Genomic DNA, 13641 nt, shown 5'->3' with positions numbered 1-13641 from the left:
GATCTTCTGTGCACCTTTGATGTGTGCTTAACTCCAAGGTTCACAGGTTGGGCTGGTTCCACTGGAGTGAATACTAATCAGGGGCTACAGCTCTGGCAGGGCCAGGCCCCCGAGGACCCACTCCCTCTGATTGCATCAGCTCTTTCTCGTGCTCTCTCTCTCTGTCGTTCTCTTTTGCTCTCGCTCTCTCTCACGCTCCCTTTTAAAGAGTGTGCTGTTCCAGCTGTCCTGCTGCTGTTGACCTGAAGGCCCTGAGCAGACTATCCAAACAGTGTCATGTCCTCCCTGCACACACACACACGAAACATGCACAAGTTGCTTCAGGCATACAAGTTTAAGTGATTTTAGGATGTGAGTTTTGGAAAGTTCTAGCATGCACATACACAGACTTGTTTTTACAAGTTGTCAGTGTCATATATATCTTATCCAGAGCGACTTACCAGAGCGACTTACAAAAGTGCTTTGTCATTTACTCATAGAATATATCCAAGTACAGTATAGTAGGTTAGAATTAAACATACCAATGAACTAGAATACTGTAGAATACAGGGATGAATGCTGATACCTAGAAGTGCAAAACACATAAGGTCTATCTTAAACAATGATAAGTGCAATAAACAATAAGTGCTAGAGTTTGTTAAACAACATAAACAACACCCTACAATAAGTACTAATTTAGTCAGTCAATATGGGAGCAGGGTCAGTTGTCCTTTAAATATTCTGCAAATAGATGTGTCTTCAGTCTGCGTTTGAAGACTGCAAGGGACTCTGCTGTCAGGACAGCAAGCGGGAGTTCATTCCACCATCTTGGAGCCAGGACAGAAAATAGTCTCGATGTACACACACACACACACACACACACACACACACACACACACACACACACACACACACACAAGTCTGACCCTGTTAACCAAAAATCCAGAGAAGCCATTTTGCAGGTCCCGATAATGTAGGTTTGATCTTTGATTTTTTCCTGTATTGCCAAAGGTATGTGGACACCCCTACTAATTACTAGGTTCAGGTGTTTTAACACATCTATTTCCAACATCTTTTTCTAACAAATGTGCAGAATCGAGCACATCACTGCAATCTCCACAGACCACCACTGTCGATCGAATGGGATGTACTCAAGAGCTCTTAGGATGCCATGAGTTTTTTGTGACATTTCTGCCTTGCTACATCTGCCTTGGGCAACTTTAAGTGCAATTATTATGAAAGGAAAGCACAAAAGAGCAACACCAGCCCAGATACAACAAGGTAGACCATGTAAACGCACAGAGCAGAGCTGCCAAGTGTGCATAGCACTTAAATCTCACATGTGCTCTGCTGCGTCGCTCACTAGCAAGCAATGTCAGCACAAGAACGGGGTGTCAGAAGCTTCCTGAATCGGGCTTCCAGGGCTGACCAGCTGCGCACAAGCCCAGATTCACTATTCACAATGCCAAGTGTTTGCTAGAGTGCCGTTACAGTGCTGGACTCTGGAGCAGTGGAGACGTGCTCTCCGGAGTGATGAATCACGCTTGGCTATCTGGCATTCTGATGGCTGAATCTGGGTGTAGCGGATGCCAGGAGAACACCACCTACCAGAATGCATAGTGCCAACAGTAAAGTCTGGTGGAAGAGGGATATTGGCTCGGGCCCTTAGTTCCAGTGAAGGGTGATGTTAATGTTCCAGCACAGAAAGTAGTTTTATGTGCTTCCAGCTTTATGGCAACAGTTTGAGGAAGACCTTTTCCTGTTCCGATATGACTGTGACCCTGCGCACAAAGTGAGGTCCATTAAAACATGGTTTGGTGAGTTTGGTGTGGAGGAACTCCAAGGGCCCACCCAGACCTGAACTTGACCCTGTTGACCTTAACCCCACTGAATTAGTCAATTGGTGGCTTTGTCGTCCACCATCAATGCCAGACCTCACAAATGGTTTTGACTGAATAGGCACAAATTCCCAAACACGCTCCAAAATCTTGTGGAAAGTCTTCCCAGAAGAAAGGAGTCTGTTATATCCACAACGTGGGTACTAGATCAATATGAATACTCATGGTTTTGGAATGGGATGTCAGACAACTCATATAGGTGTGAAGGTCAGTTGTCCACATACTTTTGCTTTTATCAATATAAATCCCGCCCACCCCTTGCTCTCTCATCCTTATCCATTGGCCTCTTGTCCAGCAGTCATTGGATCAGGCGGGTGTGACTACCCAGTACTGCAGGGCACAACTAAGCTAACTCCCACACTTTATATCACACACACACACACACACACACACACACACACACACACACACACACACACACACACACACACACACACACACACACACACACACACACACACACACACACACACAATCTGCCTATAGCTCCAGCCACACATACAGCTCTCACACACACACAGACACACACACAAAACAAACAAACATAGGGTGAAAAAAGGAGGAAAAAAGTTGTGCGTGTGTGTGTGTGTGTGTGTGTGTGTGTGTGTGAAGAGTGGTGTCATTTTTATCTGGAGCTGGAGGCGAATAAGGCTGGAGTGTGTCAGTAGTGAGGCAGGCAGGAAGTGCCAGGCTGTGGGTTAGAGATTGTCTGGCGTGCGTTTTATCTCGGAGAGGCAGAGAATCTCCAGCATCTTGATGTGTAAGTGTGTACGCCTATGTGTATGTATGTGTGTGTATAACAGAGAAAGTGTGTGTCTGTGTGTGTTTGTGTATGTAACAGAGAAAGAGTGCCTGTTAGCCTAGATGGCACTGGGAATGGCTGAGGAAGATATGACCTGAAATGGAGGTCAGCAAGTGTTACAGTTGGAGGTTGTGGAACACAAAGTGTGTGCGTGTGTGTGTGTGTGTGTGTGTGTATGTGTGTACACGCACAAATATGCATGTGTGTGTGTAGACTGAAATGGACTAAGTGCAGTGAAAGGTAACATGGCGCTGCAGTGTTCTGGCGGCCTGCTCACACTGACATCCTGCTGTAGCCGTTCTCATGGACATCTGACTCACTGTGTAACTGAGTGATGAGGCAGAGATGGTGGGTGTGAGTGAGTAACCACGAGGGAGGGGATGACATGATATATTCACCCTGCAATATGATTCATATTGCCATACAATCAATACTGTCACGAGACCGTGTACCCTAGAAATAATTCTGATAAATGAAAAACAATCCTTCACATTTATCAAGATTTCTTCAAAGACAAAGCTGAGATATTTGATATGATAGTTTGGTACTTGCAAAGAGAAATTGGGCATCTGTTCCTTTATGCACATGTATTACCAGTGTGTAAAACTATATTGCTAAAAGGAGAAAAGGTAATTAGAGCTATGATTTGTGCATGTTTTAGTCCAGCATGGCAACAAACGTCTGTAGTGCTTGCGAAAGTGCGCATATGTTACATGTGTTTTTGCCAGCTGTTTCCTGTGTGCTCACACCATATTGTCAGCCTTTAGCTTGATGTAAATCATTCTTTACTTATAGCAAATCGAAGAATTCTGTCTGTCTCTCTCTCTCTCTCACTCCCCCTCAGTTTGTGAGCCTACAGTCTGAGAACCTACACTTGTCAGCATCTCTTAATGCTGCAATCAATCAGATTTTGCTCAGGCCCAGATCTCCTGCTCTGGCTGAGTTCCTCTGCCACCCCGCAGCCCAACGGCGCCCGTACATGCCCAAACGCGTCGGTCTGCAAGCACGGGTGTCCACGAGGAGCAAGCATGAGGCTGAGTGCTTTAACACCCGAATACTGACTTGCTTATCTCTCCTCTTTCATCCTTCTTCGCCAATTAACCTGAGATTAGCCGCAGTGCCCTTCCTGCAGCCAGGACCCGCCACAGCCCTGCCTCGTCTCCCGCACTACAACCGCAGCATCCCATCTCCTAGCAACCCGCGACACGAAGATGCCGTCGTCAAGGTCTGGCTTCAGAAATGCCAGCGAAATGACAAAAAAATGTTCTCTGCAGCCACTGTCCAGGATGAAATATATATGCGGAGGAGACTGTCGACGAAGTGCCTGGATGTTCTTTTGGCTGTTAAAAAAGTGCTTCTTGGCTTGAGGCCGGTGGTTTTACCACAGTAACCTTTTGCTGATAACAGGTACAACATGAGCGTGTAAGGTCAGACAGGGCACAACCGAATATGGACAGGTCTGGTAATAAGAAATATGAAAAACACACTTGACCTGCATTCTTCTTTTCCCAGCATTCTTTTTAATATGTGGGAAAATAGAGCCTGCTTCCGTTGAACTGTGCATTGACTTTGGATAAAGGCATTGCACTCTTGGAGGCAGGTTGGAGAGAAGGGCCAAGAGGACTGAGACAACGCAGAGACAGAGAAAGGAGAAGACAGGCAGGTTGAGTAGGAGAGTGAAAGAAAGGAAGGAAGAAAAGACTGTGAGAGGGAAGAGAGAGAGAAAGAAAGAGTGAGGGAGAGAGGTAGGCTTGCGAATCTGGGGTGCAACGTGTTGCCTCAGGCACAGAGGAGTGGGCTCACTGAGCTGTGGGTTTCTCCCTTGGAGTCTCACGCTCCCTACACACACCCACAGGTAGTGCAGGAGTTCACACTGCGCTTCACACACCACCGCACCAGCGCACAGCATACATGCGTGCGTACACACGTGCACACACACAAAATGCCACAGTGCTGTAAGCACACAAAATAAGCTAGCGTGTATGCCAAGTGCGTTTAAACAGCATGACGAAAACGGGACGCGCCCTTTTCAAACACGGCTATAAATACAATTATATGAGACAAGCTGGCAGCATCTATAACAGGTAGATGATAAAGGTGACGGCCACACAACCAGAACTTGGAGAATGTTGGTTTTGAAATGAAACTGTAAATCAGTTTATTTGTCACATGTGCATTCATAGCAGGTCCCAAGGTGCAGGGAAGTGAAATGCAACATCAAAACCTCCGTCCAGTTGGCAGAGACTCAAGGAGCTCAGTGACGTTTAACGTAGCTTTCACTGTTGGAAGGCAGCCACTGACCACGCTTATCCAGCTACATGTGCAAAATCGCAATCTTCCCTCCTGTACCTTGCACCACTAATGTCTGCATCGGTGACAAATAACTTATGCAAAATAAACACTTAATGAGACCTATACTCAACGGGCATCTGTCTGACCCCACCTAACTCACACGTGCATTACAAACAGTAGCCCAGCTATTGGCATGTACAGTCTATTATCCCCCTATACCCTTATATCATCATGGGTCAGTCTCTACCCATACGACTGACTGAACGATATCTGGTCAGAAATTGGGTCATTGTAACCCAGCTTTATCATGATAGTATAGTGCCCAAGAATGCAGCGCTGGGTCAAAGACCCTACGGTGCCCCTTGTCCTCCGTAGGAAATGGCAGTGTAGTGAGCAAGTGTTTTTGAAGGCCAGATTAACTAACCACTAACACTGCCCTATAAATATGGAACTGGACTCTATATATATATATATATATATATATATCTATATATATATATATATCTATATCTATATATATATATATATATATATATATATATATATATATATATATATATATATATATCTCCAGACTGTCAGTTGTCAGTACACATTCCCTGCCCATTTTCAGAACTGCTTATTTACTAAAACCACCTTCAAAGTATAAAAGGCTTTTGCTTTGTGCAACATGTCCTAGCCATCTTCCTGACAAGAGGGGTGCTGTTGTCAGACTGCTGAATGATACCTCAACCCAGCGGTGACACAGACATGTGTACCGTGGCACCATCATGCTCACTGACAACCGAGTGGCACTCGAATAATATTCAGGGAGTGTGATGGAGGCCCTCACCACCATCTTTCAGGTTTGGTCGGAGCTGACTGGTAATGTGCAAAGGGGGGAGGGGGCTAGCAAACTGTGCACAGCAACAGATGGGCTTCTGTGGAACTGTAACTATAAAAAGCACCTATAAGATAAGTCTAGCTCATAAAGGCACCGGTGGGTGTAGTTACAAGACAGGTGTTTCTAATAACATGGGCGTTGAGTGTATAGTGCACATTAAAAAGACCTAAATGGCTTCAGCTAATCATAACAAATATGAGCAGCTGAAATTCTTTCATTCTGATCCAGCAAGTGCACACAATGCTACATGCTCTGAGATCTATATATATATATATATATATAAGTGTGCCCATGTGCATAAAAGAGAACTAATTGAAACTGTGGCGGTAGCAGGAGTCCCATTTCATTCTGGACCTCGTTTGGCTCTAGGTCACCACATCGGAGCCCGGCAACTGCTCCAAGTTCTTCGGCTTCTCTCAAAATAAAATACCTCTTTAACATTGCAGCAGCACAGTTAGCACTCCACATCAGGCGAGAAAACACATCCAAACAGCCAGAACGGAAGAACAGCTTTGTGAGCACAGGTGTTTCCTAAGAGCCTGCGCTAATGTCTTCCTGTGCCAGTCTAATGACTGAAGTGGCATTCGCATGCTGGCATGTAACACAATGCCTGTGCTGCTCGAAAACAAGATGCTGCACCCCAGCGCTGGGGGAGCACATCAGCAGGCACTGGGGGAGGCGGACAGGCTGGTGGACCCACACTGAGAGTTCCATGTCTTATTCTAGAATAGGAAGCTGAAAGCCATGCCACACACTCTGAAGGGCTCGTGCCCCTTGGAAGTGCAGCCTCATTAAAACATCATCAACCCTAACAATCTAAAAAATATAGGTTTATAAACTCTAAAAATCCTGCTGGTACAGGTTTCTAAAAATCCTCTCCGCACACTTTTAAATAATCATTAGCTGGCACAGAGGAGGTGAGGAGGGCTGCAGGCGGGGGGTGGGGGGTGGGGGAGCAGGCCCGGCAGCAGACGCTTACCTATGAAGTAGGAGAGCAGCACGGCCAGCAGCACGGCAGCGCCGATGGCCACCAGGGCAGCGCACTTCCAGCTGCAGTACTTGGAGGGCTTCTTCAGCTTGAAGGAGCTGCGTGAGAAGGTGTTGCGCGGCAGGAGACGCGGCGGGGGCGAGTACACAGAGCCGCCGGCCAGCGGGTAGCCGGGGGAGGAGCTGCTGAAGAGGGGTGTGGTCCCCGAAGGCGTCTTGAACAGGAAGTGCCTGCGGAGAGAAAGGGGGGAGAGGTGGCATGGCGTTGGCCCAAGGCGCTGGAGGAAAGAGGGGGGATGCAAGGCATACGCTTGGATAACGCCCTCGGGCTGAGACTCTGGACCGGCCGCGCACTGCTATTACGCTCTAATGACTGTTAGCAGGCTGGGGTGGCAGTGGAGCCACACTTGCATTGTTCTACTGGGAAACTACGCATTAAATGGATTCGTTAAATGGCCTATTTAGGGGAGTAAATTGCATCCTCAGGGCTTAAGTGAACAGTAAACCAACTATTATCTAAATAGCCCCATTCCCATTTCCAGCACTTGTGTCATTGTGAAAACACAAACTTCAGCCCTATCCTTAGTGCGCTGCTCAACAACTAAAGCTTCTCTTCTAAGCACTATAAAAAGCACTTGGCCCTCCCAGAACACAGGGTGTCAAGAGTTTAGTGGCAGAACCTGTACACCCGGTGCACAGTTCCGATTCACTGCTTGCTTTTCTTTCACACTGGGAGTGTGTGTTGGACCAGGCTTAGCAGTGTTACATGGTCTGGACAGTGGCCAGCCTGGACCTCGCGAAACCTTTGCACCCTAATGGCACACATGTGCTGGCTAGGTCGCCAGGCTGGGTTGCCATGGCGAGCTGTTGCTTGTGCGTGAGGCCGGCGGATGGTGAAGCGGCCAGCTTTGATGAGCGATCGGCCTGGCTCCAATGCTGCTCCCGGGTCAGGCCAGCCTCTGGACTGGTTCCGACGGACCTGTTTGGGGCCCTTCCCCGCACCTCCAACTGTTGCTCTTCCGCTGGCTCTCCATCTCCATCACCTGCTCCTCCATCGCCTGTCCCCATGTCCAGCGCTTAAACCCGCAGCCACTCCCTGCTCAGCTTACTCCGGCTCTAAAACGGGGAGTGCGCCTGAACCCACTCCACGTTTCTAATGCTGGTCCGGAATCCCAGGTCCACATTTTTGTGGGGTGTGTTAGTGTGTCTTTGTGGTTGCGGCTCCCCATGGGATTAAAGTGAGCGAATACTGAAAAACACAAGCCGGCATCCCCACAACGATAGAGATAGATAGAGAGAGAGAGAGAGAGAGAGAGAGAGAGAGACAGAGAGGGGAAAGAAAGGAGAGGGAGAGAGAGCTTTGAGTGAGAGAGAGAAAGAGGAAAAGAGGAGAGGGAGAGAGAGTGCTAGGGGGAAGGAGTAGAGATCATTATGTGTCTGAGCTGAGTATGTCTGAGGTGGAGTGGATGAGGGCACTCAAGTGGACAGAGAGAAAACCTTTCCATTCCCTGGACCATCCTCTCACTGTGTGTGTATCTGTGTGTGTGTGTGTATGTGTGTAATTTCACAGATGTGACATTTGTAAGTAAATTGAAAATTGGCTCAAAAGGGAAAAAAAGGGAAAGTGTTCTGTTCATGATGACTCATCTCACTGCTGTCAGCGTCTATATGCCGTCTTATGCCCTTCTTATACTCTGGAATGATTTGAAGGCATTGAAGGCTGTTCTGGGTTTACTGATTATTTGAACACTTCACTAAACCTCCCCGTCCTACACTATCATTAGGTAATATTTACGTCTTTCTGTGAAGGATCTTCCCCTCCCTCAAGCATGTTGATTTCAGGCAGTTTGGTTATGATATGCACTCTGAAGTTCTCGTGAGGATCTTGATAAACATAAAGGCTCACTAAGCAATCATTTAAAAGAGCTAAAGATGAAACAAACAAGTAAACATGTGCCCTTTAAACACTTTACCCAGGATTTAGCCCGGAATTCCAAAGGGGTTCTTGTACAGTGCAAATTTGTTGAAGAATATGGATTGATTTTATTTGCTTACTTGCTTGTATAGATCTTGCACCTACTTCAGATAAACTCTATAAAAATCTACAAACCAAACACATAAACCAAATGAACGCAGGTGTCATGAAAACATGCGAAATGAGAACGAGTGAGGGATGTCTGTGTATGGAGCAGAGAGAGCCCAAAGGCAGATGAGGCTGCACTTTGCTTGTCTGTTCCAACAGCCACTGCATGAGAGGCACCGGGGCCAATCGCAGGAGAGAGCCTGACCAAGCTTGGGCTGCGAGCTAAAATCGTGCGGCAGTGCCATAGAAGGACAGAACTGGAGGGACGTTTGAGTGAGAGAGATGGATGGAAGGAGACAGATGAGGTGCCAGGGAGGACTAAGGGACCAATAAAGGTGCTACAGCAGAGACAGATTCACATGCTGACCTGATGCTGTTAACCCCAGCTCAAAAGAGCAGTGCTCAGGCCCAGGACTCTCTCACGTTCTCACTCCTTTACTCACTCATTCACTGTTTTACACACACTCCCTCTCTTTCTCTTATACACACAGGCACTTAAGACACAGATGCGCATGCATGCATGCACGAAAGCACGAAAGCACACACTCACACACAGATTAATGACCACACGGATAGTGACAGGCAAGACTAAGGCCATAGCCATCACCCTTCAGGCAATGTAATCCTTCAGCATTAGACAGCCACTAATTGCAACATGGCAAGTAGGAGGTAAATTAATTGATTAGCCAATCATAATTTATTCATCGGCACTCTGTTGACTTTGGGGCTCACGGGCTCGTGTGAATACACAGTTGCATGTAACATTCAAACGTGTCTGGAAATAGGAACTGATGTTAAATCATAAGAGATGAGGACAATTTATAAGCCCAGGCAAATAAAAGTGAAACTCATTAAGACAAAATGTGCGTGGCCTTGTTCTGAACTGTGGGAAATGTAGTAGTTCCCTTTCGCTGGTTCCTTAACAAGCTCTGCTCATCCATGCCAACATTATTTTCCGATCGCTCTCCCACTCTGCCCCCCACCCACTGGCTTATTTGAACTTTCTACTTGTTTTTAAAAGCAACTATTTGTTATTTTTTTCCCACTCACACTCGCGATAGCGACCAAACCACTGTGTGCCAATCAGAGGAGGCCTGTGCCCCACCGAGACATCACACCAAGCCGCCGCCCTCACGAAGCAGCACAAACAGAGCAAAACATGACAACTAACGGCAAAGGAAAAGCTGCGAAAAGTTTCGCTGTCACAGTAAACACCTTGCCTCTCTTCCCATGGGAAACAGAGAAGGGGCCAAAGCAATTAACAAGTAAACAAGAGATTTAACAGATAACACCCACAAACACAAACACAAACATAAACAGCTGTAAGAGCTTACTAGTCTTGTATGGGATGGCAGTTAAAAAAGTTTAGCACTTAACACCGACCTACTTCTGCCTCCTTTTTTACTGCCAGGAAGGAGTTTTAAAAAACCAAAAACAACCCCCCCTCCCCCACAAACAACAAAAAGCCATGCTGCATATGTCCCATCTAATACAGGTGTAATCAAGCTCTCTGTAATTAAGTGGGCCATGGGGAATGTAAAAATAATTTTCATTTTAGAAGAAGAAAGATATTTCCAACTTATGGATACGTGAGCTGGTCAGTGACAGCCAGCTACTGTGAGTGTTTGCAGGACGCAAGTGTAAGATGAGTTTATTAAACAAAACAGCAAACACAAACCGAGAACAACTGGAAGAGAAAATAAACTAAAACTGGAGAAGCCTAACACAAATGAGATCAACGCAATATAGCATATGCTGAGGAAACTCACATGCCAATTCTTCAACAAAACAAAGAACCAACAATGAAGACATGAGACAAGAAGTGTACACCCACACACACCCACACACAAGTAAATTGGATTTAAACAACACAGAGATGATAAAGTTGACAACCAAAACAAAACCACATGGTAGTTGGTGCCTTGGAACCAGAACTCACAGAAGTACAAGGAGCAGGAAACCATGACAGAAACACCCTCTTTTTGGTGCTAAGGCAGGAAGAGACAATGGACCAGAGGTAGGTGTCATGCGGTAGGAGCAGGGCCAGGACAGGAACCTGGATAGACACAGGACCAGTGATGGAAGCAGAGACAGGAGCTGAATGAGGTGGTGATGGGCCTGAGGGTCTGGGACCAGAGTAGGGGATGGATATGGACCTGGGGCATTAAAGAACATAGGAGACTGAAAGACAGAAGAAGTGGGGAACTGGACAGGGAAACAGCATAAAATGGGACAAAAGGAGACTGAACAAGGGACTAATGAACCTGGACATGGGAACAGTTACAGTGATGGTAACGGGGACAGGAACCGAGACACACACAGGTACTGGAAAAAATGCAGAGGCTAACAAATGGACAGGGAGGATCAGAGTAACAGCCACAGGATCCTACATGGTGACAGGGACAAAAACTTGGCCAGAGACAGGATGAGGTAGACAGGGGAAGGAGAGTACTAGACAGGACAAAAGGCAGTAATACATCGAACTGGACAGCTGGCTAGGCAGGGAACTAGATGAACGGTTGGGCAGGGAACTGGGGGACAGACCAGGGACTGAGGACCAAAGTGAAAGACTAGGCTGACAGAGAATGGGGTAGCAGGAGGAACAGCAGATCAGAGAGCAGAGCAGGTAGATGACTGTGCAGGGAATGAGGTGACTGGTGGGTCTGGAGGTTCAGTTTTCAGAATAATCTGCACTTTCATGGGAGCAGGATGCAGAGAGACCTTCACTGGAATCTACTGACAGAACAGTAATGATCTCAACAGATCCCTGTATAGAGAAGGGGTCAACCCTGAGTTGGGTCTGGATAGGACAATGTTGGTTCTGGAGCAGACTGTGGTTCAGACTCTGGAGGAGACCGTGGCCCTGGCTCTGGCATGGGCTTTCCCTTTTGTCTTCTCTTGCATCATTGATGCTTTTAGTTGTGCGTAGTGGGATTTCCTTTCATAGCTTCACTGTCCACCCTCTCCAGCTTTAGTGGTGCTGGGACAATGGGCAGCAGGCTGGGGAAATAGCCACAGTAGAATGGAATGCCTACAAGTTCTGGCTCAGCTCTGGCTCAGGGCAGGCCAGAAGGACCCTCTCTGGAAGGGCAGGCCAAATGGTATGATGGTAGGCTACTGATGCATTGCAGGGGTGTGGCCACTGGGGCACAGTGGGCAGCATTGAGAAGCTCTTTAGATACGCCATTGAACAGGTATGAGCAACAGGACTTTAGTCAGGCACAGGAGAGCAGCAATGTGGACCCTCCTCGTCAGGGAACGAAGGAAGTAATAATAAGGATCTGGCTCATCCTATGTAGCTTGACAAGAGCCAAATCTAAATACAGGCAAACTTGCCGGAACAGATCCAAGCTGTCCACAAAATGATGTGCTGACATTTGCTTAGGTGTTCCTCTTCCATGTTGGTGGGCATACCAAATCAAGCAGAAGCCTCCTCTAATATCCAGACCAACTCAACTCGCTGTGTCCTTATTTAGGTCAATTTTGTCTGTCACAAGTTGAAGGCGCAAGACAGGATGCAAGTGCAAGCCAAATTTATTAAAAGAAATAACAAAAGCAACAACAAACTGAGAGCAAGAAACTAAAACAGGAGAACTCCAACACAAGTGAGCTCAATGAGATTACAATGTACATTGAGAAAATTCACATAATAAACTTTTACCAAAACAAAGAACTGATCATCAGCACAAAGGAATAAGAGGCATACACACACAGGTAAATGTGGGGAAACAAAACACAAGTAAATAAAGTGAGTTAAGGGTTGGGAATTCACATGACAAACAATGGCAGAGATGCCAAACAAAATCACATGGCAGTTGTTACCTTGGAAACAGAACTCAAGCAAAACTCTAGCATACTCTCCTTCCCCTGTTCATTATAGCAACATATAGCCAGTCACGGGCCTCTGTGAGCTCATGTATCAGAAGGGTATGGATAGTGCTCTCCTCCGAGATCGTTATGCTGCCCTGATGTTGCATGAACCACAGCTCAACAGACGCGGTGTTTGGCTGAATTTGCCTCAGAGGAAGCACGTAACAGTCCTCACCCTCCCTGGTTGGCAGCTGCCGTGTGGAAGGGAATTACCTGATGGGTGGGAATTGGCTACGATGGAAAACAAACAAACATTTAAAATAAAAACCCTAAGGATAAAAACTTGGGGAACAATGCTGCAAATAAAGAAGTCTGATCAATATCACATCAAAAAGTGTTCAGCTGTAACAGAGTAAAAGAAACGTATCGCTATGACCACTTTTATGAGTGAGCATGTGGTTTATTTTATAAGTTACATAAAACCATGGCAAATATCATACTGAAACTCATCCTAACAAAACTACTTCTGTATTGGCTTGCGTTCAGATTAGGAATAGGGCCTCTCAAACAGTATCATACAGCTCTACACTCAAGTACTGCACCCAAGACCTACAGCCATCCTCTGTAGCTTATACACCATGTCCACTTCATTCTTCCTCAACTCTCCACTGCTGGTGAAGTGTGTCTAGATAAGAGCTATTCTAATTCCACTCAAGAAAATGTGGTTGCGAAATATGCATCCACATTATTTCACCTGGGATTTAAAGTATCTCCCTTGCACCCACTGAGAGACACAAAAAGCACTTCTACCAAGTATTATCTGCAGTTCTTCAAAATTGCACCAAGGGTCCTAAATGCTGCTTATAAATATGTATACACTCTGCACCGCTCAGTTTAGTTACGTGGT

The 13641-nt window shown here is 46.4% G+C and overlaps 1 protein-coding gene across 4 annotated transcripts in view; it reads right to left on the bottom strand.

Moving 5' to 3' along the window:
- tenm2b (teneurin transmembrane protein 2b) overlaps positions 1-13641 on the bottom strand; it is a 170805-nt gene that overhangs the window by 32093 nt on the left and 125071 nt on the right. For all 4 annotated transcript variants that reach the window (XM_081720200.1, XM_081720201.1, XM_035527054.2 and 1 more), the window contains one exon: positions 6834-7072. In XM_081720200.1, coding sequence (XP_081576326.1) covers positions 6834-7072 — 239 coding nt within the window. The remainder of the gene's footprint in view (positions 1-6833; positions 7073-13641) is intronic.

This window comes from Electrophorus electricus, chromosome 8 (genome assembly GCF_041902795.1).
Source record: "Electrophorus electricus isolate QZ-2024a chromosome 8, ASM4190279v1, whole genome shotgun sequence".
NCBI lineage: Eukaryota > Metazoa > Chordata > Actinopteri > Gymnotiformes > Gymnotidae > Electrophorus > Electrophorus electricus.
The sequence above is the reverse complement of the archived record's forward strand: the minus strand, read 5'-3'. Positions and strand labels throughout refer to the sequence as shown.